The sequence below is a fragment of the Euphorbia lathyris genome, chromosome 2 (genome assembly GCF_963576675.1).
Source record: "Euphorbia lathyris chromosome 2, ddEupLath1.1, whole genome shotgun sequence".
Taxonomy (NCBI): Eukaryota; Viridiplantae; Streptophyta; class Magnoliopsida; order Malpighiales; family Euphorbiaceae; genus Euphorbia; species Euphorbia lathyris.
The window spans coordinates 139,370,384-139,392,612 of record NC_088911.1 but is presented as its reverse complement, the minus strand read 5'-3'; the positions used below and the strand labels follow the sequence as shown (position 1 = coordinate 139,392,612).

General features: G+C 40.5%; 1 protein-coding gene across 3 annotated transcripts; it reads left to right on the top strand.

Annotated features, from left to right (window-relative positions):
- Positions 1–8,065: 8,065 nt before the first annotated feature.
- LOC136220107 (uncharacterized) lies at positions 8,066–18,197 on the top strand. 3 transcript variants are annotated; one of them, XM_066007804.1, is made up of 14 exons: positions 8,066–8,345; positions 8,447–8,559; positions 8,641–8,737; positions 8,846–8,970; positions 9,088–9,619; positions 9,744–9,929; positions 10,641–10,934; positions 11,278–11,430; positions 11,979–12,133; positions 12,270–12,375; positions 12,490–13,359; positions 14,149–14,230; positions 14,507–14,872; positions 17,792–18,197. In XM_066007804.1, the coding sequence occupies exons 1-14, from the start codon at positions 8,241–8,243 to the stop codon at positions 17,983–17,985; spliced, it is 3,378 nt and encodes a 1,125-aa protein (XP_065863876.1). In that variant the 5' UTR covers positions 8,066–8,240; the 3' UTR covers positions 17,986–18,197. The 3 variants fall into 3 exon arrangements, with proteins under 3 accessions (XP_065863876.1, XP_065863875.1, XP_065863877.1); XM_066007803.1 differs by having other exon boundaries at positions 14,504–14,872; XM_066007805.1 differs by lacking the exon at positions 17,792–18,197 and adding an exon at positions 16,615–16,804 and having other exon boundaries at positions 14,504–14,872.
- Positions 18,198–22,229: the final 4,032 nt, after the last annotated feature.

Genomic DNA, 22,229 nt, shown 5'->3' with positions numbered 1-22,229 from the left:
CTTCTTGGATACTTTGTATGGCCCGATCCAGTTGACGCCCAGCTTGCCTTTGCCATCTCTAGATTGTATTTTATCCGCTTTTTTCAAGACCAAGTCGTTCTCGTTGATTATTACTTTTCGCACTCTTCTGTCATGATATTTCTTGATTCTATTGCGGTACACTGCTATTCGCATGTAAGCTTTTTCTCTTCGTTCCTCCACAGAATCCAAAGCATCTCTAATGTTGATAGGATTTTGTGTGTCGTAATAATAAATTATCCGATCTGTGGGCGACTTGATTTCAACAGGTAGGACTGCTTCGGCTCCATAAACTAGCGAGAAAGGTGTTACGCCTGTTGCTGCCTTTACAGAGGTTCTGTATGCCCACAACATATGGGGTATCTCATCCGCCCAACCTGTTTTTTTGTCTCCTAGCCGCTTCTTGATGCCTTGAATCATGGCCCTGTTGGTAACCTCCGTCATACCATTCGATTGGGGATGGTTTACGGAAGAAACATGATTTTTGATCCCCATGCTTTCGCAGTATGCTTTGAACTTGGCACAGTTGAACTGGGTGCCATTGTCGGTTATGAGCTTTTGCGGGATTCCAAATCGCATGATAATGTTCTCTCGTAAGAACTCGATCATTCGCTCAGGTGTTTGTGCGGTTACTGCCTCCGCTTCTACCCATTTGCTGAAGTGGTCAACTGCGACTATCAAGTACTTCCTTTTCTTTGTCGTTTCTGGGAATGGGCCCACTATATCGATTCCCCATGTTGCGAATGGCCACGCCGTCATTATAGCGATTTGTTCGGCTCCGGGAATATGCTTTTCATTCGCATGTATTTGACAATTGTGACATTCCGCAACCATCTTCTGAGAATCTTCCACCACCTTGGGCCAGTAGTATCCCATCAGTTTGACCTTTCTTGCCAACGCCGCCGAAGCTTCGTGCGCGCCACAAATTCCTTCATGTAGTTCTCGCAGCACGTAGTCTCCTTCGTTGCGACTAATGCATTTCAACCATGGACATGTGTACGATTTCCGATACAAAGTTCCATCCCGAACTGAGTATCGAGCTGACTGCCCAATTAGCTTTCTGGCTAAGCTCTTATCAACCGGTAAATCTCCCTGCTCCAGATATTGGCGGATGGGCATCCGCCAATCTTCATCGTCTTCCAGTTCTTCGATGACCATAATCTGATCAACCTCGAATGCTGGTGCCGATTTTATTTCCAAATTGCATGCCTTTTGACTCCATGGTTCTCTACTTGCCGCTGCTTTTGCCAATTCGTTAGCCTTTGCATTTTGGCCTCGCGGAACATGCACCATCTCCCAAACGACTCCCTTGTGCGTTAACTCTTGTGTCAATCTGCCGACCACCTGATGGTATTTTACTAGCTCCTCCTGTTTCACCAGATAATTTTTTGTGATCTGGTTTATCAAGAGTTTGGAATCGCTGTAGATTACCACCCTTTCTGGGGTGAGTTCATTGAGCAATTTCAATCCGCATATCATTGCTTCGTACTCTGCGGCGTTATTTGTAGTTTTGAAAGTTAATTTTGCTGCATAGCATAGGCGAATAACCTCCGGGCCCTTGATGACGACTCCCAGCCCAACTCCATCTGTAGATAATGCCCCATCTGTGTACATGCTCCACTCTTCTTTTTGTGTTTTCGGCCATTCCTCATCATCCCAGGTGAATTCATTCACGAAATCGGCGAGTACTTGACTCTTTAGCGCCGGTCTTCCTTCATAGCGAATATCGAATTCACCCAGGCGAATTGACCATTCCATCAACCGGCCGGATGCGTCAGGTTTCTGTAGTACCTTTCGCATTGGGATGCCAGTTCTCACAATGATAGTATGCGCCTGAAAGTATGGTTTCAATCTAGCCGCCGTGGTTATCACTGCGAGGGCCATTTTGTCCAACTTCGAATACCGGAGTTCTGCATCCTTCAAGACTTTGCTCACGTAGTACACTGGATATTGTTGCCCTTCTTCTTCTCGCACCATCACAGTGCATATCGCCATATTGGTGACGGATACGTAGAGAAATAAATCTTCTCCCTCCTCCGGCCTGCTCATTAAGGGCGGATAACACAGTAATCGCTTTATCCCCTCGAATGCTTCTTGACAATCCGGCGTCCATTCAAAGGACTTGGATTTTTTGATGGGATTGTAGAAAGGTTGACATCTCCTAGCTGAGCATGATATGAATCGCCCTAATGCCACCAACCGCCCATTCAGTCTCTGTACTTCTCTTATGCTCCTCGGCGTTTTCATCTCCATTACTGCTTTAACCTTCTCGGGATTCGCCTCAACTCCCTTGCCGCTAACAATGAAACCCAGGAACTTTCCCGCCCTTGCTCTGAATGTGCATTTCTCTGGGTTCAATTTGAGGCCATATTTGATTAGCACTTCCAGGATTTCTTTGATATCCTGCGGGTGGTCTTGCATTTTCTTGCTTTTGATGATCATGTCATCAACGTAGATCGAGAAGTTCTCGCCGGATTTGTCTGAAAATATCTTGTTCATCATCCTCTGGTATGTTGCTCCCGCATTTTTCAATCCAAAGGGCATCACCTTGAAGCAATAAGTCGCCTGGTGAGTTATGAACGATGTTTTGATTTCATCCGCCTTCTCCATGGGTATCTGATGGTAACTGGATTTCACGTCGGTGATTGATAAAGCTTCATATCCAGCAGTCCCATCTACCAATATATCAATGTTAGGAAGCGGATACATATCCTTCGGACATGCCTTGTTCAGATCTTTGAAGTCGACGCACATTCTGTACGTTCCATTTGGCTTTTTGACTAGCACCACATTGGCTAGCCACTCCGGATAGGTGACTTCTCGAATCGCATCTGACTTTAGCAAATCCACCACAGCTTTTTCAATCGCCTTCTGCCGCTCTGGAGCGTGCCCTCTCTTTTTCTGTCGCACTAGGGTTGCACCTTTGTCCACATTCAAACGATGGGTTGCTATATCTGGACTTATTCCTTTCAGCACTTCATTCGGAGCGGCGAATGCCGACTCGCATTGGATCAATACCTCGGTAATGGCTTTCTTTGTTTCTTCTGAGAGTCCAGCCGCTATTCGCACGTTCTTGTTATTTGAGATGGCGAATAGTTCCGTTTCTCCCAATGCTTCCGCTGGCAGCTTCTCTTCGACTTTATCCTCTTCGTCTGGCTTTGGTTCGAGTGACAATGTATAGGCCTGTTGAGATACAAGTTGATCACCTTCAACTATGACTCGCCCTTGGTGTGTTGGCAAATGTAATGTTAAATGTTTCATTGAGATGAGCGACTCCGTTTCCGACAAGAATGGGCGTCCCAGAATTATGTTGTAGGCCAATGGGAGATCAACAATTGCGAATTCTAAATCACCTCGCCATTTTAGGTTTTTATCGCCCATTTCTGCCTCCAACACCACCTGTCCACTTGTTTGAGAGGATTGACCCCCAAAACCAGTTACATCCATGAAGGTGTGTTCCACTCGCTCGTCATTAATTCCCAACTTGTTGAATGCAGTCCGAGTAATAACATTACAAGAACTGCCAGTATCAATAAGGACCCGCTTGACGTCCCAGCCTTCCACAGCCATTGTGATCACCAAAGCATCCGCATGCGGCTCCGTGATTCGCGCAAATGAGTAGTTGAGGGCATCCCCCCTATGAGTGTTGCTTTTTCGCTGTTCACGGTGAGCTTTTCGGGCCTTGCCTCTGCTTCATGCGGTAACGTTGCTTTCTCATTATTAGCCTCTTTTCGTACAAATTGACTCAGGTTGCCCCTTTCGATCAGCCTTTCAATCTCCTTCTTTAATTCATAGCAATCATTCGTGTCATGACCGTTCAATCTGTGGAACCTGCAATATTTGTTAGGATGTCGCCCCAAACTGGTTCGACCTTTTACCTCGGGGAACCGCACATCCTTCTTTAGGGGGCTCTTTTCGATCCAAAGTAACACCTCCTGGCGAGTCGTGTTTAATGGTGTCTGATATCCTCCACTTTGAAAGGGGCGATCGCCTCTTCGAACAAAATTGCTTTTGGACTGGATCTGGCGCCGATTGTCCGAAGTGGATCTAGCGGCATCTCTTTCTCGCCGGGTTTGAGCCCTATGTTTCCTGTTGACATCATCCACTTCCATGAATTCCTTTGCTATCTTCATAAGTTCGGCTACGGTGCGTGGCTTGTTGCGGATGATTTCTTCCCGCATGCTCCAATCTGTAGTTCCATCCGCCATGATGTTGCGAATGCTCACGATATCCAGGTTCTGTAATCGCACCAAAATATTGTTAAATGTGACAACAAATTCCCTTAGGGAATTATAGTTTCTCTGTTTGATCTCCTTCAGCTGCCTATCCGTCACATCTGCCGCCTTACAGCCCACGAACTTCGCACAGAAATCCCGACTATATTGTTGCCAATTGTGAATAGATTCTGCAGGTAAAGATCGAAACCAATCAGATGCAGCCCCGCCCAAAGTCGTCGAGAATAACCGGCAAATGATGCTTTCACTTGCTCCTGCGACATCCATTAGTTCTCTATAGTTCCTGACATGTGCTTCAGGGTCGGAATTTGGATCCCCATAGTATTTAGGTATCGCGGGCGCTTTGATTCTGTGATCTGGAATGAATTCCCGCAACGAAGGGGCGAAAGGTGAATTGCTCTGGACCTCGGCCCTCGGCCTAGGCGAGTACCCCATTCGCTCCATCATGCTCCGTAATTGATCTTCTAAGTCAATATCGGGTACTCGTCGGACTTCTTCCATCCGCTGCTGGTGAATTCTGGGTGGCATCCACCCACCAATCGGTGTTGAGATCCGTTGGGGGACTAACCGCTGTCCCGTTATAGGATCAAAGTTCCAAGTGTGCTCTCGCCCAGACATAGTTGCGTCAGGCGTCATCAACTTCGAATGTCTGTGAACAAAAGGTTGCACTTGTTGTAGCGGAAGAGTTCCTGGCACTCCTGGCAACGGTTGGGATGGCTGCCCGGTCGGATGTATCGTCGTAATGAGATCTGGGTGCGAGTAGTTGCTTGGGTGGCTGTGTGGGTTTGTGCGACTACTCTGGCCCACTTGATTTGGCGTCTGAGATGGCTGCGGGAGGGCAGATATGACAGGGATAGTCAGTGATTGTGTTGAGATGACCACAGGTTCTTGAGGAGCAGCTGCTACGGCGGTATTGTGTTCGGCGAGAGCCGTTAATAAATTAATCATTCGATCTCCAGCCGCCTGGCTCATATTCGAAGCCAAGACTTGTCCCGCCATCTGCACGAAGTCACTATTGGACATCTCCATTTCAGTTTGCACATGAACTTCCAATAAGGGACTCAATTATCCCGAAGGGCCCGACGAGCTAGGCACCACAGGCCGTGTACTTGCAGGTTGCGAATTCACAATCCGTGGTCCCCTGGAGTTCATACTGGTTGATCTGGTTGTAACGCCGGCCGTTCGTGATGGTTCTGACATGTTCCTTGTGTACCTTTAACCAGACGTTGGTAAAAAAAGGTCCACGCTCACCGCACCAATGATAACTTGCCGGATCCGATTTGATATTCCCTGCCGGAGTTACCTGCAAAACAGAACCGGAGACAGGATCTCCGGGAAAACTCTCCGACGATCAAGTCAGTTTTTGTAAGAGGGTTGGTAATTTGACAATAATATTGTAGGGCAAAAAATGTGAACGTACCTTTTTCCCTTGTTCTTAAGGCCTTTTATAGGTGTTTTTTAGGTAACCGCCGAGGGCGGTTACTCCTTAGTGGGCCACGTTCTGAGGGCGGTTTCCCCTTTTTAGGCCATGTCCCTTTCGTGGCTTTCATGGCAACGAACGTGGTTCTGAGTGGGAGTCTTGATGCTCCGTTTAGGAATTCGGGGCGGTTACTCGCTTCACCCGTTTCCGCTTATTCGGGTCCCATTCGGGGCGGTTACTCGCTGCGCCCGCTTCCTCGCCCGCTTCCTTTATTCGGGTCCCATCCGATCTTAGACCATGGGTCTAAGTATGGGCTGGGCTTGCGAAATGAATATGACCCGGTTTAGCCTCGCGGGTCATCATAGTTAAATCAGTATTTTAAATTTTTGGTATTTTATGGTTAAAATTGATCATGTTGAAAAACGTTAGAGTTGAATTTACACTATTTTATACGTTAGGATTAAATCTACATTTCTTTAAAAATGTTAACATCAAATTTGATACTTATGTCATATTATTCACTATTTAATCAAAGTCATTTTTGTCAATGGCTTCATTGAGACATTTTCGGTTAAATACATCTCTATACTCAGGACGGTTTTGATTTTAAATAAAAAAAAAACAAAAACAAAAAACGGTTTCAGTTAAATTAACTGTTGGTATATAGGAGTAAGGTTCAAATTTGTTTCTATAATTTTTGAAGAAGTGCAAATTTTATCACCAATGTTTATAATTAAGATTGAATTACAAACAAAATTCATACACATATTCCAGGGATTACATCTCTATGCAACTTGATTAAAATGTAATGACTGATAAAGTTGGGTTAGATAACAATGTCGAGGATCCGATAGCAAATCAAACTGGCTATGACGTGATGGCCGTGTCAAGTCAATAAGGACATGATCTTACTTAGTTAGTACTAGTGCAAGTGGGACATTATTGGAGTACGCCTTATTACCGAGACATTATATCTGATAGAAATATTAACTATAAGGCAATAATATTTAAGTCAGCTTACTTATGCAAACTGATTACTAGAGTATCCAAGATTAGTGATTTGTACAAATTTGGCGGGTTGAGGACCTAGCCAAGTAAAACCGTAAGACAACAAGATACTAATATGAATATCCCTAGTTTATTACTACCATGGGAACAATAACTAATAAAGACTAGTATGTATCTTGATTGTAATGATGTTTAATTGGTTACGGACATTAGATGTCAAATAAAGGGCACTAGGGTTTATGAAACAGTGAACTCTAGATGATCCGTTCTGAGAATACCATATAGTTAGAATAGTCATGTGTGGTTCTCATGTAACAATAAATAACTAAATACAACCATTAGTAGTGTTCACATGAACTCTAACTAACTAAATGATTTGATATGTCAATTTTATATCTAGAATATTAGATTTAAACTTCAAGATGATTTTAATTTCTATTATAAGATTCTAATAAAGCCTAAGTCTAAAGCTGGTTGATTAGTCAGGGTACATATGAACGCTACTGATACTAGAATTGAGAGTGGATCTTGAAGATTCTTGAATCAGCCCGAATACCCAAATAAAAAATGCAGAATTGGATTAAACTATTGACTTTTTCTTTAAGACAGAACTACATCGTACCGTTGATTTAATTAGGTACAATTCTGGAGATTTTCAAATCCCTAATATTACTGAGTAAATATGTTGGAGATTCTGGAACCGGATCGAATATCCGAAAAACTAATGTAGAACCAGATTGAACCGTTGACATTTTCTTTAGAACTGAACCGAATTGTACCACTGGCTTTAGTAGATACAATTCTAAAGATTTTCGCATCTTCAAATTGTGTCGAAATGTACTCATCCCTAACTGATATAACCATAACGGTAACAATAACAACTATCAGTCAAAAGCTTACAACTTAATCAAGTAGACCGTAAATTGCATCAAATGAACGTGGGTATTTGTTTACTCCATTTTCTCATAGTGTTTGCCTTTTCATAGTAAAAAATGAGAGTTTTACGTGTTTTTTTTTGAAAAAAACAATTTTTTCAAACAGCAAACAATAAACAGGTAGAACAAATAAGTAGAGGTGGCAATTTCTGACACGAAAACACGATTACAGAGCCAACCCGACTGACACGACACGATTGACACGAAAATCATTTTTCTAGCATTTATAACATATAAAACCATATGGAACATAAATATGAGATAACACGATTTTGACACGAAACACGGTAATTGACAGGTCTACAAATAAGTCTGAAAGTATCAATTTGATCCTTAAATGAAGAGACGGTTCAATTTAGCCCAAATCATTTTTTTTTTTTTGGAAAGAGCCCAAATCAAAGTTAAATTAGCAAAATTGACACTTAATTCAATGAAATTGATAGGTTTGAGGCTTCAAGGCAATTGCTACCAAGTCGGAACAACATTTCCCGGCTAACAGAAGTAAACTCCAATTAGTGCAGAAAGCTTCCATATTTCTGAATTTCCAAGCAAATCAAGGGAAGACGACGAAGGAGAAGAAGAAAAGAAGAAGAAAAGATTGTTGTACAAAAAAAAGTAGAAACTATGGTGAAGGTACGGATGAACACGGCCGATGTCGCCGCAGAAGTTAAGTGTTTGCGGAGGTTAATCGGCATGCGTTGCTCCAATGTCTATGATCTCTCTCCCAAGGTCCCTTTCTTTTCCCTTCTCACTTCCTATTTTCTGTAATTCCATAACCTACTAGTTTTAATTCGATTCATTTTGATTGAATTTTCCGATTCATTTCGCAGACATATGTATTCAAGCTAATGAATAGCAGCGGCATGACAGAATCAGGAGAGAGTGAGAAGGTTTTGCTGTTGATGGAAAGTGGTGTCCGCTTGCATACCACTGCTTACATTAGGTAATTCTTCATTAATTGTGTAGTTTTAGTTCGGGAACCGTAGAAATTTGTTTGCTGAATCCTTTGCTTTGTGGTCTGTAGGGATAAAAGTAATACTCCTTCTGGTTTTACTCTAAAATTAAGGAAACATATACGTACAAGAAGACTTGAGGATGTGCGGCAGCTTGGATATGATAGGGTATAGTAACCTTGCTTGATTCTGTAGTGCCTTAAACTCTATTTTTTGTGTTGTTTTTGAGTGGTTAGGCTAATTTTGGGTCAATGTTTTGCCTATGTTTTCCCTCAGATCGTTGTGTTTCAATTTGGACTTGGTGCTAATGCACATTATGTCATATTGGAGTTGTATGCTCAAGGAAATATTCTGCTCACTGATTCTGAGTTTACAGTTCTAACTCTTCTTCGATCTCACAGGTTGGTTTTTCTTCTTCCATTTCAGACTTTCTGTGTCTTGTTTCATATCTTGTACATTTGCTCTGTTTAATTTAGTATCTTGATCATTAGTTGAAATCTCCACCTTATTGATGGCAGAGATGATGATAAAGGGTTTGCAATCATGTCGAGGCATCGGTATCCTACTGAAATTTGCCGTGCTTTCAATCGAACCGATGCTACCAAGTTGCAGGAAGCTCTTACATCCATCAAGGAACCTGAAGTTACTGAATCTATGAATGAAGTTGAAAATAATGTTTCTGAGAAACCTAAAAAAGAAAAGCAGGGTAAAAATAAGGGTGGTAAATCTTCCGAGCCAAGTAAAAGTTCTGTTGATGGAAATCGTACTAAACAAAGCACGTTGAAGGTCATTCTTGGAGAGGCATTGGGTTATGGTCCTGCACTCTCTGAGCATATGATATTGGATGCTGGTTTGGTCCCAAGTACAAAAGTTTCTAAGAGTAATAGATTGGATGATGCTGCGATGCAGGTTTTAGTCCATGCTGTTACGAAATTTGAAGACTGGATTCAAGATGTTATTTCAGGAGAAACAGTTCCTGAAGGATATATATTAATGCAGAAAAAAATTATGAATAAGGACAACACACCTAAATCAGGAATATCTAACCAGGTTGATTATAGCTTTATTTATTCGTATGTATTAAATGCAAAATACTTCTTCTCTCTCTCCCTTTCATGATTAATTTGTAGGTTGATAATGTTTTTAATTATGATACTGTGGTCATATGTTGCAGATGTATGATGAATTCTGCCCTATATTATTGAACCAATTCAGAACTAGGGATTATGTGAAGTTTGATACATTTGATGCGGCATTGGATGAGTTCTACAGCAAAATTGAGAGTCAGAGGGTGGAACTGCAACAAAAGTCTAAAGAGGACTCTGCTGTTCAGAAACTGAGTAAAATAAAACTTGATCAGGTTTTTATATTTCTTATTCTTATCCTTATAATTATTATGTTATATTATATACAATCAGAGAACTTATGGTGTTTGTACTGAGTACCATGCTCATTATATGTGCTTAGGTATCCTTTTATCAGTTCAGTGGTTCCTGGAACATCTCTGCGTCTTTCTGCCTGATTATATTATGTTGATTTTTATTTACTACTTGTGTCAATGCCAAGTCAATATTCATATTCATTTGATTAAAAGTCACCTATATGAGACTTGAATTGCTTCTTCAGTTGGAGTATATTTTTGGATGAATTGTGCAGGAAACCTTATGCTATTTTTAGTTGGGGGGACAGAAAGTAGAGAGTAGATGTACCTAGTCTATATTTGCTAGATATACTTCCTTCACACTTTTGATCTTCGAAACTAAATATCCTTAGAGTAAATAATCGATTTTTGTTTTATGAAATGGAAGACGATGGTCAACGAGCATATATTTCCTTGTCACTTATTGTAGTCAATAATTTTGTGAACGTTTTTATAAGAAGCAATAAGATACAGATTATTTTGTTGAACTGGCTTTCGCTAATGTCTGGAACTTGCACATGAGCAAGCAACTAGCCATCTTATGGTTGTTCTGGCTTTATTATTTTATCATTGTTTTGCACAAAGTTTTTTATATTTGGGCATGTATTTAATTTTAAATATGTTATAAATGCCTATTTTTCGATTTTATAGGAAAATCGTGTCTTAACATTGAGGAAAGAAGTGGACCATAGCATTACAATGGCGGAATTGATAGAATACAACCTGGAAGATGTAGATAATGCAATATTAGCTGTTCGTGTAGCTCTTGCAAAGGGAATGAGTTGGGAGGATCTTACTCGTATGGTGAAGGAAGAAAAGAAGTTAGGGAACCCTGTGGCAGGCCTAATTGACAAGCTCCACCTTGAAAAGAACAGCATGACTTTGCTGCTGAGCAACAATCTTGACGACATGGATGATGATGAAAAGACACTTCCAGCTGACAAGGTGTTACTTGGTTGCAAAATAGCTTTTCACACTGAGTGCTCATTCTAAGAGTAGTGATCCTTTCTTGCATTGTCTACTCTCCACTGTTATTTCAGTTCATAACTGTTGATTCACTTTCGTGGTTAATCTTCTTCATAACATTGGAGCCATATGCTTTTTCATTCTCCAGTGATTAATGTGCTTTTTTCATAAGAAGTATTTGACCTAAGAGCTTGTATAATGCATTCATCTATATGAAAATTTCCACATTACTGTCTGTTATTGGGATTTGTTCTTTGATCATGTTTTCTTTTATTGGTGCATTAAGATGTATACATGATTAGTTGAATGTCTACACTTTCAGGTTGAAGTTGATTTAGCACTTTCAGCCCATGCTAATGCTCGGAGGTGGTATGAGATGAAGAAAAAGCAAGAAAGTAAGCAGGAAAAAACTGTCACAGCACATGACAAGGCTTTCAAAGCAGCTGAGAGGAAGACACGTCTCCAGCTTTCACAGGTAGCTTTATATTTGAATTGTGTCGTCTTTTAAATATGGTTTCTTGCATCAAATATATTAAGCAGGTGTGTAGCTTAATATTTTTTACGGCACATATTTTGGTAATAGTATTGTAGTGTACTTGAGGGCGAGCCTTGGCGCAACGGTAAACGTTGTTGTCGTGTGACCTAGAGCTCATGGGTTCGAGTCTTAGGAGCGGCCTCTTGCCAAAAAAATTGGCAGGGGAAGGCTTGCCCCCAATACACCCTTGTGGTGGGACCCCTCTCCGGACCCTCGCTTAGTGGGGACGCATAGTGCACCGTGCCGCCCTTTAGTATTATAGTGTACTTGCACTATTGACATGCGATTAAAGGAATAATCACTTAATAACTGCAGCATAAAACAACTCATAGTCGTCAATATATATATATATATACATACATAATAAAAACGTGTCTTTGTGTGTACAGCCAATGTTTTCTAAACGTTCTTAACTTCTTAATAGTGCCTTTTTATGTAAAGGGTTGGTGTTTTACTTTTTTTTTTTTGGTCACCTGATGTATGTGCAGGAAAAAACTGTAGCCACTATATCACACATGAGAAAAGTTCACTGGTTTGAGAAATTTAACTGGTTTATCAGCAGTGAAAATTATTTGATTATTAGTGGACGTGATGCTCAACAAAATGAGATGATTGTCAAGCGTTATATGTCAAAAGGAGATCTGTAAGTCTCTTTACCATAATATTGATATTGTTATTAGCAGCCATAGAGACTTGCTTATAGATTTAGATAGTAATTCAACTTTTAACATGGGAGCTGAAATTCATGATTGAGGGATATCATTTAAAAACTGGTTCAGGTACATCCACGCGGACCTTCATGGAGCATCTAGTACTGTGATAAAGAATCACAAGCCAGAACAACCAGTGCCTCCTCTTACTTTAAACCAAGCTGGATGTTTTACAGTAAGTTATTCCTCCAGTTTGGACTTTTTACCTATTTGATCGGTTGCTACTGGGTAGATTGAACTAGAAGATTTGAATCATGATTCAGTCTCTAAATTTAGTTTTATGATGTAGGTTTGCCACAGCCAGGCATGGGATTCAAAGATTGTTACTAGTGCTTGGTGGGTATACCCTCACCAGGTCAGTAAAACTGCTCCCACAGGGGAGTACCTTACAGTGGGAAGTTTCATGATTCGTGGGAAGAAAAACTTTCTTCCTCCACACCCTCTTATAATGGGCTTTGGCTTGTTATTTCGCTTGGACGAAAGCTCTTTGGGATCACATTTAAATGAAAGGAGGGTAAGGGGTGAGGAGGAAGGGATGAATGATTTTGAAGATAGTGGACCTTTTCAAGAAATTTCTGATTCCGAATCAGAGAAGGAAGTAACAGGAAAAGAACTAACAAAAGAATCATCAAGTGTTCCTGATGCTGAAGTTGGTTCTCCTAAGTTTCCTGAGCAAGGTACTTCCATTAGTGAGGTCAGCAATAATGATATATCTGATGATGCTGGAACTGGTGGTGCTGCAACTGGTGTTGCTTCTGTTACCCCGCAATTGGAGGATCTAATTGATAGAGCTCTCGGACTAGGACCTGCGACTGTATCTCAAAATAGTTTTATTGTTGAAAAATCTCAGACTGAATCAGAGCAACACGATGATAAGGAAAGTACAGCAACAGGGAAAAATAAACCTCATGTTTCAAAAGCTGAAAGGCGAAAGCTCAAGAAAGGTCAGAAAAGTGGTTCTGAAAGCACAAATGTGGAGCCAGAAAAAGAACCGAAAGAAGCTGATGCTTTTGTCAGGCAAACTGAAAGTAGTGTTCAAAAAAATAATGTGGATGGTGGTAAAATCAGCCGTGGGCAAAGGAGTAAACTTAAGAAGATGAAGGAGAAATACGCAAACCAAGACGAGGAAGAAAGGGCTATTCGGATGGCTTTATTGGCTGTGAGTACATCATCTTTGCTTACAACCTTTTTCCATTATGTGCACAGTCAGATACTTTCTTTATGGTGTTGACGTGGTGTTCAAAAGTTCAATGTTTTTAACATACATAGTTTTGGTTTCTTCCAAAGCAAGACGTTTCTATTTAAATATCTTTTAGCTTCTATCAGAATAAAGTAACCTAGGCCATGTAGTATTTGAACATTTTTTCCTGCATGAAACTAGTGGATAAATTAAATTCATGGCCACTGATGTCAAACCCGATCCAAAATAGAATCGGATATGACAGTGAGACATTACCACAGACGAGAACGAGTCGGAAGTAACATCTCACAATCAAATGTTAAGAATTACAATACATTATGGATCCTAAACTTCACTTTTTGACATAAAAATCCTTGAACTTCACATTCTGTATCGTTAAATTCCAAATCAACAAAAGTCAGTTAAAAAATTAACAAAATGACAAAGGTAAAATAGATATTTGGCCATAATTTTTGGTACCATGAATAAAAAAAACTCAATGATCTAGTCAAATTGTCCAGGTCATCATTTCGTTCTTTTTTATGAATTTTGGACTTTAACGTTCTAGAATGTAAAGTTCAAGAATTTTTACTTCAAGAAATGAAGTTCAGGAACCATGAGTCAAAATTTTAGCCTCTTGCCATTTCATGAATCAAAATTTATATTGGCCTTATATTATTGCAAGGAATAGAAATAATGGATCAAGTGAATGATTTGTTGGTCTGTTTTTGTTTTCACACTGAAACTGACAATGAATGTGAAATTTAGTCTGCAGGGAATACACGCAAGAAAGATGCAGATACAGAGCATGCAAATCAAGTAACAGAGAAAGAGAAGATGCCTGTTACAAGTATGTGCTCCAAATTTTCAATTGTTTAAATCGTGGCCCCTGAACTATTGCACTACTAACATTATGGCTCCCAACTTTCAATTGTTTAATTCGTGGCCCCTGACCTATTGCACTACTAACATTATGGCCCCTGAACTATTGCGGCCTTTAAATGCTAAATCTGAATTTTTTGAACTTTTTCTGCTTCGTCACGAGCCTCACTTGTTTGAATGGAAATCAACATGTTTTTGTTGGAAAATTAGCAAGTTGTATATCACTATTTTTTCAATTCAGCAGGTCCAGTGGATGCTCCAAAAATATGTTACAAGTGTAAAAAGGCAGGTCATCTGGCTCGAGATTGCTCTGAACATCCTGATGATAGTTCGAACAGTCGTGCAAATGGTGCAACTCCCGACAACTCCTCCCGCATTGCTTCGGGTCATACAGCTGTGGAGGTAGACAAGGTGGCTATGGAGGAGGATGACATTCATGAGATTGGTGAAGAAGATAAAGAAAAGCTAAATGATTTGGATTACCTGACTGGGAATCCCTTGCCGACCGACATTCTCTTATATGCTGTGCCTGTCTGTGGTCCTTATGGGGCTGTGCAGTCATACAAGTACCGTGTCAAAATTGTTCCTGGCACTGCAAAGAAAGGAAAAGGTACTCTCTTTTTACAAAACAAGTAAATTAGGTTAGAAAACCTGACAATATGACACTAGTTCGACACGAATTTAGTGGGTTAGTGTTTAATTAAATAGGTAGTGGGTCATTTTCCGGTTGACGGATGCAAATTTAGTGGGTTAGTGTTTTATAATAGGTCAAAATGGCCTCATGGTTTTTCTGGAATTGTCAATTTAGCCACAAAGTATAAAATAGCATCATTTTAGCTTCAATGTTTGTGAAATGGTACTAATTTAGCCTTGAATAACAGAACTTGACACCTAAAGGTTTGTGAAATTGTACCAATTTAACTCCAAGTTCCATTAAACAGGGCTAAATTGGTACCATTTCACAAAAGTTGAGGCTAAAATGGTGTTATTTTGTATGTTGAGGAGGCTAAATTGACACTTTCTCAAAAACCTTGGAGCTTTGGTACCATATCCCTTTATTATATCATCTCATGTTTTTATGCCTTCTTAATTGAGGTAATAAAATTACAATTGTTACCAGCGAACATAACTCGAACATCTCATATTCTTACATGTCATCCTTAGTGGAGATAATTAGTGGAGATAATCAAATTACATGTGATCTGTAGACACATTAAAACGAACAAGTTAGAGAGACCTCTTAAATAAATTTTGAATCGAACTTTAGGAAGTGTCAAGTTGCTAATCCGAAAATGACATAAAAATTTAGAAATATTACTATATAGCCCTATATTTTAAAATGCCACCCATTAATAGAGGTAGTAAAATTACATACCACCCATGAAAACACTACACAAAAACAGACACGAACTCAATTGGGTTGATATGATTATGGCACGAAATTTGTTTGGTTTGTGTTAGGGTTAGACTCATTTACACTAACTCAACACTTGACAAGACACTTACATGATCACTCACTTATACGAACTCGATAGTTGATTGATCTGTTTGTAGTGACAAAAACTGCGATGAACTTGTTTAGCCACATGCTAGAAGCAAGTAGAAGAGAGAAGTATTTGAAGCAAGTAGAAGAGTGAAGTAATTGAAATAGTAAAATTATATGTGATTTGTAAACACGCTACAATAAGTAAGGGACCTCTTAAATAAATTTTGAACCAAACGTTTGGAAGTGTGAACTTGCGAATCCAAAAATGACATAAATATAATATTACTATATACTCCTATATTTTAGTAAAATTACATGCAACCCATGAACACGACACAAAAACGACGCAAACCCCAATGGGATACGGTTACGGCATCAATTTGTTTAGGTTATGTTAGGATTAGACACATTTACACTAACTCATCACATGACAAGACACTAATACAGTCACTTACACAACACGATCTCTTACACGAACTCAATAATTGATTGGTCTGTTTGTAGCAGCAAAAACTGCGATGAACTTGTTTAGCCACATGCAAAAGCAAGTAGCAGAGAAAAGGAATTGAGATAGTAAAAATTACATGTGATTTGTAAACACATTATTGATCCAAAAATGACATAAATATTTAGATATATTACTATATACTTATCTTAAAATATCATCCATTGTTAGAGGTAGTAAAATTACATACAACCCATGAACACGATACAAACGACATGAACCCAATTGGGTTGATACGATTATGTCACGAAATTTGTTTGGTTTGTATTAGGGTTAGACTCATTTACACTAACTCTGACACTTGACAAGACACGGAAATAATCACTTACACGAACTCGATAATTGATTGATCTGTTTGTAGCGGCAAAAACTGCGATGAACTTGTTTAGCCACATGCTAGAAGAAAGTAGCAAAGAGAAGGAATTGAGATAGTAAAATTACATGTGATTTAATCACATTACGCAAACAACTAACAAGTAAGAGACCTCTTAAATAAATTTTGAATCAAACTTTTGGAAGTGGTAACTTGCTAATCCAAAAATGGCATAAATATTTAGAAATATTACTATGTGATTCTGGAGCCTAGGCGCGGTAAGGCGCTAAGGGGTCCTGGAGCCTAGGCTCAAGGTGCAAGGCGAGGCGCGTTCCTTGGGAACACAAGGCGCATAAATAATAAAGAATATATATACTCTTTTACTAGTTAAGCATAAACCAAAAACACATACTTATGACCACACAAACAAAAACAATCACATAAAAACATAATACCAAATCATAAATGTCAAAAACACCAAGTTAAGTTTACATTAACATATACTTAGTGTCTTAACCTAAATACCTAACTATAACTAATGCTGCTAAACTAATAACCATTCATTGACAATAAAAAAGAACACACAATTCCAGGCTGCACGTTCTCTGTTCTTCACGGTGTCTGTCGCAGTTTATTTTTACATGGAGTGGAGGAGACTTTTCTTTCTTTACGTGTCTGCTCTTAATCCTGCTCAATTCTTTCTATATTTACTTATGGCTCTTAATATTCTTGTTTAGATCAAGGGTTAAGAATAATCTTGTTTAAATTAGATTAGTGGTTGAGATTAATCAAACATTTATTTTACAGAAAACAGTAAAAAATAAAAAAACCCTGTAAAAAATAAAAAAACCCTAGTAAAAACTTTCAGGCGCGCCTTGATCCGGGCTCCGAGGCGCAAACGAGGTGTACAAGGCAAGGGACTTTTGTACAACGCCTCACTTTCTTCATTCAAGGCTCAAGACCTTGAGCCTTGTGTGAGGCGTGCCTTTAACAACTATGCCTATATTCTAGTAAAATTACATACAACCCATGAACACGACACAAAAACGACATGGATCCAATTAGGTTGATATGATTATGGCACAAAGTTTGTTTGGTTTGTGTTAGGGTTAGACTCATTTACACTAACACTTGACAAGACACGAACACGATCAAGATCAAGATCACTTACACTAACGCGATCACTTACACGAACTCGATAATTGATTGATTGATCTGTTTGTAGCGGCAAAAACTGCGATGAACTTGTTTAGCCACATGGTAGAAGCAAGTATCAGAGAGAAGGAATTGATGAAAGCATGTACAGATCCAGAGCTAGTAGCTGCCATTATTGGGAATGTGAAGATCACTTCAGCAGGTCTTACCCAATTGAAGCAGAAGCAAAAGAAAGGTAAAAAGACTAAGAAAGTGCAAAGCTAGTCACTTTAGTTAAACTCAGATTCATGAGTTTTTGTAAAAACATCTCTTCAATTAGTTTTGACATTAATTTTTGCAATTCTAAAAAGGAATTTTGTTTTATTTCTTTTTGCTATAGTTGTTACAAATACAAATTTGTATAAAGAAAAGGCTATTTTGGGGAAATGACTTTTAGTGATGCACTATTAGAGATTATTGTCAGTTGATTAGCACATCGGAATTGGAGTTCAAAATTTATTTATAATTCCTTATTGGTTGATATTTGTCTGTTAACCGTTAATTGAATAAAATCGTTTTGATCCGTTTAAGGATATAAACATACTCATTCTGTCTCTTCTAGAGATGGCCGAAGAATTCACAAAGTAGTTGATCTTCAAAGTCAGGTGCACGAACAACTATTGTGCTAGAACTGGTGCTAGCCGAATAACGGAACAAGAACGAATTGAAACGGTGGAGAGACCGTTGTAAACGTTATTAAGTACCTGTTTAGTTCTCGTTTTTTTTTTTTTTTTATTTTTTATTCTAAGAGTGTGTTTGGTTCAGCTTTTAGCTAATGGTGGTTGTTGTTAGTTGTGGTTACTAGCTTTGGTAAAATTGTGATTAATATGGACATATTTGAAATTAATTAATAAATAAATTATAAAAGTAAAAATCGCAACTAATTAATAAAAATAATCTAAATAATCGAATGATAATTAAAAACAATAATTTATTTAAAGGAGTAAAATAGTGTTCTTTCGATAATAATATTATAGAAATAAAAAAACATTATAGATAATTGTGTTTTGTGGAAATAAGAAGTATAATTTTTGTAGTTTTTTTATTCTAAGAGTCTGTTTGGTTCAGCTTTTAGTTAATGGTGGTGGTTTTTAGTTGTTACTAGCTTTGGTAAAATTGTGATTAATATGGACATATTTGAAATTAATTAATAAATAAATTATAAAAGTAAAAATCGCAACTAATTAATAAAAATAATCTGAGAGAAGTTTTATCCTTCTTTCATTAGAGAAGTTTTCTCCTTCTCATGGGAGCTATGATTTTCTCCTTCTCGTGGGAGCTACGGCTTGTGGTTTGGTTATTTTGAGGTTTGTTTTCTCTCTCTCAGAACTGTCTTCTCTCTCTCAGATCTGTCTTCATTCTATCTCGGATCTATTCTCTCTCTCAGATCGATCTTCTCTCTCTCAGATCTGTCTTCTCTCTCTCAGATCTGTCTTCATTCGATCTCAGATCTATTTTCTCTCTCTCAGATCTGTCTTCTTTTTCTCAGATCTGTCTTCTCTCTCTCTCAGATTCGTCTTCTCTCTCCCAGATCTGTCTTCATTCGATCTCATATCTGTTTTCTCTTTCTCAGATCTATCTTATCTCTCCCAGATCTGTCTTCTCTCTCGCAGATCTGATGGCGAAAGACAGAGAGAGAGACCTAGGATTAGGCGGACCTTGGAGGGGGGCGGTGATGGCGGCAATTCCGATCTTGGTGAGGCGGATCGGGCGGCTGGGGTAGGGCGGGCGTCGGATCTGGTGCAGGATGGAGTGTCGGCTGGCGGCGTTGTGGCTTCGGCAGGGGATGCAAGGGAGAAGAGGGGGCATGGCGAGCGGGTGAGGGATCGCTCCCGGGAGCGGGGTCGGGGGGCTTGGCAAGGGTCCGATGGGTTAGATCCGGCAGGATGCGGCGCCGGTTTAGGGGATTGGGGGGCTGGAGGGGCCTGGGATCGTGGGGACAGGGGCGTGGTGCCTGGATCGGTTGCCTTGCTTGCGGATTCGGCTGGGACGCAGGCGGCGCCGCTGGAGGGGGATTCATCGGCAGGGAGGTTGGACGAGCGGTGCCCTGTGCCTGGGGCAGTGGTTGCAGGATGTTTGGGGGGTGGGCGCATGGGATCGGGTGACGCGGTTGCCCGCCCCTTGCTCCCCGCGATCCCGGATGGACGGGTGGGCAAGTTGCCGCCTGCGGACTGTGCGGCGCCTGTCCTCCCTGCCGATGGCACCGGGCACCGCAGGGGGCCTGCCGATGCTGGGGCTGGGCGTTGGCCTGGTTTTTCCGGCATTGTGCCTGGCATTGATTGTCCTATTCCAGTCAGTGCTGGGCAGGCTGAGGCTGCATTTGGGGGGCAGGTTGCCTCGAGTCAGAGCCCTTTTGAGGCTGGGCATGATATTCAGGGACAGGGGAACATGGCCTCCCCCAGGACTGCAGTTGGCAATAACGGGATAGGTAAAGGGTCTTGGAAAGACACGGTTATGGGAGTGGTTGAGGAGGAGCTCTGCTTTGAGGAAGTGGAGATGGTAGGGGATTCTGCGGATCTTTTCTCTGATTCGGACGAGGAGGATGGTGTCCAGGATGATCCTCTTTGTCCGGTTATTAGATTGTCTTCGGAAGAGAAGAGGGAACTCAGAGAGAAGTGGAAGGTGTCTTTGATAGTTAAGGTGTTGGGGAAGAGGATCAGCTTTAATTATTTTGCCCAAAGGATTCAAGCCCAGTGGGCTAGGAAAGGGAAAATCAGTATTACTGACCTTGAAAATGACTTCTATGTCATCAAGTTTACTAGAGTTGAGGATTATAATACTGTGATCAAGGGGGGCCCATATATTATTTCTAACCACGTTCTGGCTTTACGGCCTTGGGTTCCTAATTTTAATCCCCATGATTCTACTGTTAACAGGATTTTGACTTGGGTTAGATTTCCGGGCCTTCCCATTGAGTATTACAGTGAGAAATTCCTAAGCAAAATAGGAGGCATGGTTGGGAAGGTCCACCATGTGGATAAGACTACTATTGGTGCCATTAGGGGCAAGTTTGCTAGGGTTTGTGTGGATGTGGATCTTGCGAAACCCTTATTATCTAAGTTCTATGTTCAGAACAAGGTGTTCTTTATCGAATATGAAGGCTTACATAACATTTGTTATGATTATGGCATTTATGGTCATTCTCAGGAAGGTTGCTCCAAAAGGGAGAGTGTTTTGAAGGAGACTGTTATGGAGAGTGGGAGTATTTCTGTAGGTAACCAAGGGAATGAAGGAAACTTCGGTCCTTGGATGGTAGCTAAACGGACTACTCGTCGCAGAACTCAGCCTCCTATTATGCAGAATCTTCCTCCTGATATTATCAAGAAGGGGATTTCCGCTCCTTCTAAGCCTATGGCTGCCCCTAGTGTGAAGGAAAAGCCTATCCCCAAGGCTAGGGAGGAGGCTGGTACCAGCTTAGCTCTTAGGTCTGGCTCTAGGTTTGGTGCCCTATCTATTGAAGACGTTCATGAGACTGTCCAGGGAGATGAGCTTATGGAACACAGTTTGCCAGGTCTGGAGTCTGTTGTGTCTTCTGAGCTAGTGGTTGATTCTGTTAATCCCCTATTTGCTTCCAAGAATGAAGCTCAGGGGGGCCCCCTGGTTCAGGCGGCCCGAAAGATGAAGGAAACTAATAAGGGTAGTTCTTCTATTCTTACTGGTGGACCTGGAATTGGGAATCCAATGGGGGTTATTAAACCTGGCTTGAAAAAGCCAAAGGGCAAACAAAAAAGCATCCAGAATTCCTTGGCTCTTTCAGAGAAGAGGGGACCTGCGGGTACCTCGGTGAGGCTCTCAAGAGCCCCTAGTAAATACCTGGCTTAGTTAGGTTGGTGCGGTCAGTCTCCTCCTTTCTATGGACTTGTTGTGCTGGAATGTTAGGGGTGCGACTAGCAAGGCTACCCGTATCCATATTAATGACCTAATTAAACAGTTTAACCCCTCGTGTTTTGCTTTACTGGAAACTAAGATTAGTGGAGAGAAAGCAGATGAGGTGGTTAATAAGTTTAAGAACTGGAGGTGTGTTAGATCGGAGGCTACTGGCCGAGCTGGTGGGATCTGGCTTTTCTGGAGGCCAGACCGGATTCATTTTGATGTTATTAGTATCGATAAGCAGTTCATTCACTGTAAAGTGAGCATTTCTGGTATTACTCCCTTCTTGACTACCCTTGTGTATGCTGATCCGATCTTAGTTAATCGCAAACGGCTGTGGGAGATCCTCTTTTCGATGAGTGGCAACATCTCTGAGCCCTGGTTTATTGTGGGAGACTTTAATGATATCGGCCTTATGAGTGACCAGAGAGGAGGTTCCAATCATTATGTTAATCGCTGTCTTCACCACAAAAATAATATGGATTTATGTGGGCTTTCCGACTTGGAGGCTTCGGGTCATAGATTCACTTGGAAACGCAATAGTACCTTTGTTCGTGTGGACAAGGTCTATGCTAATGTGGCTGCCCTGACTTCTTTCC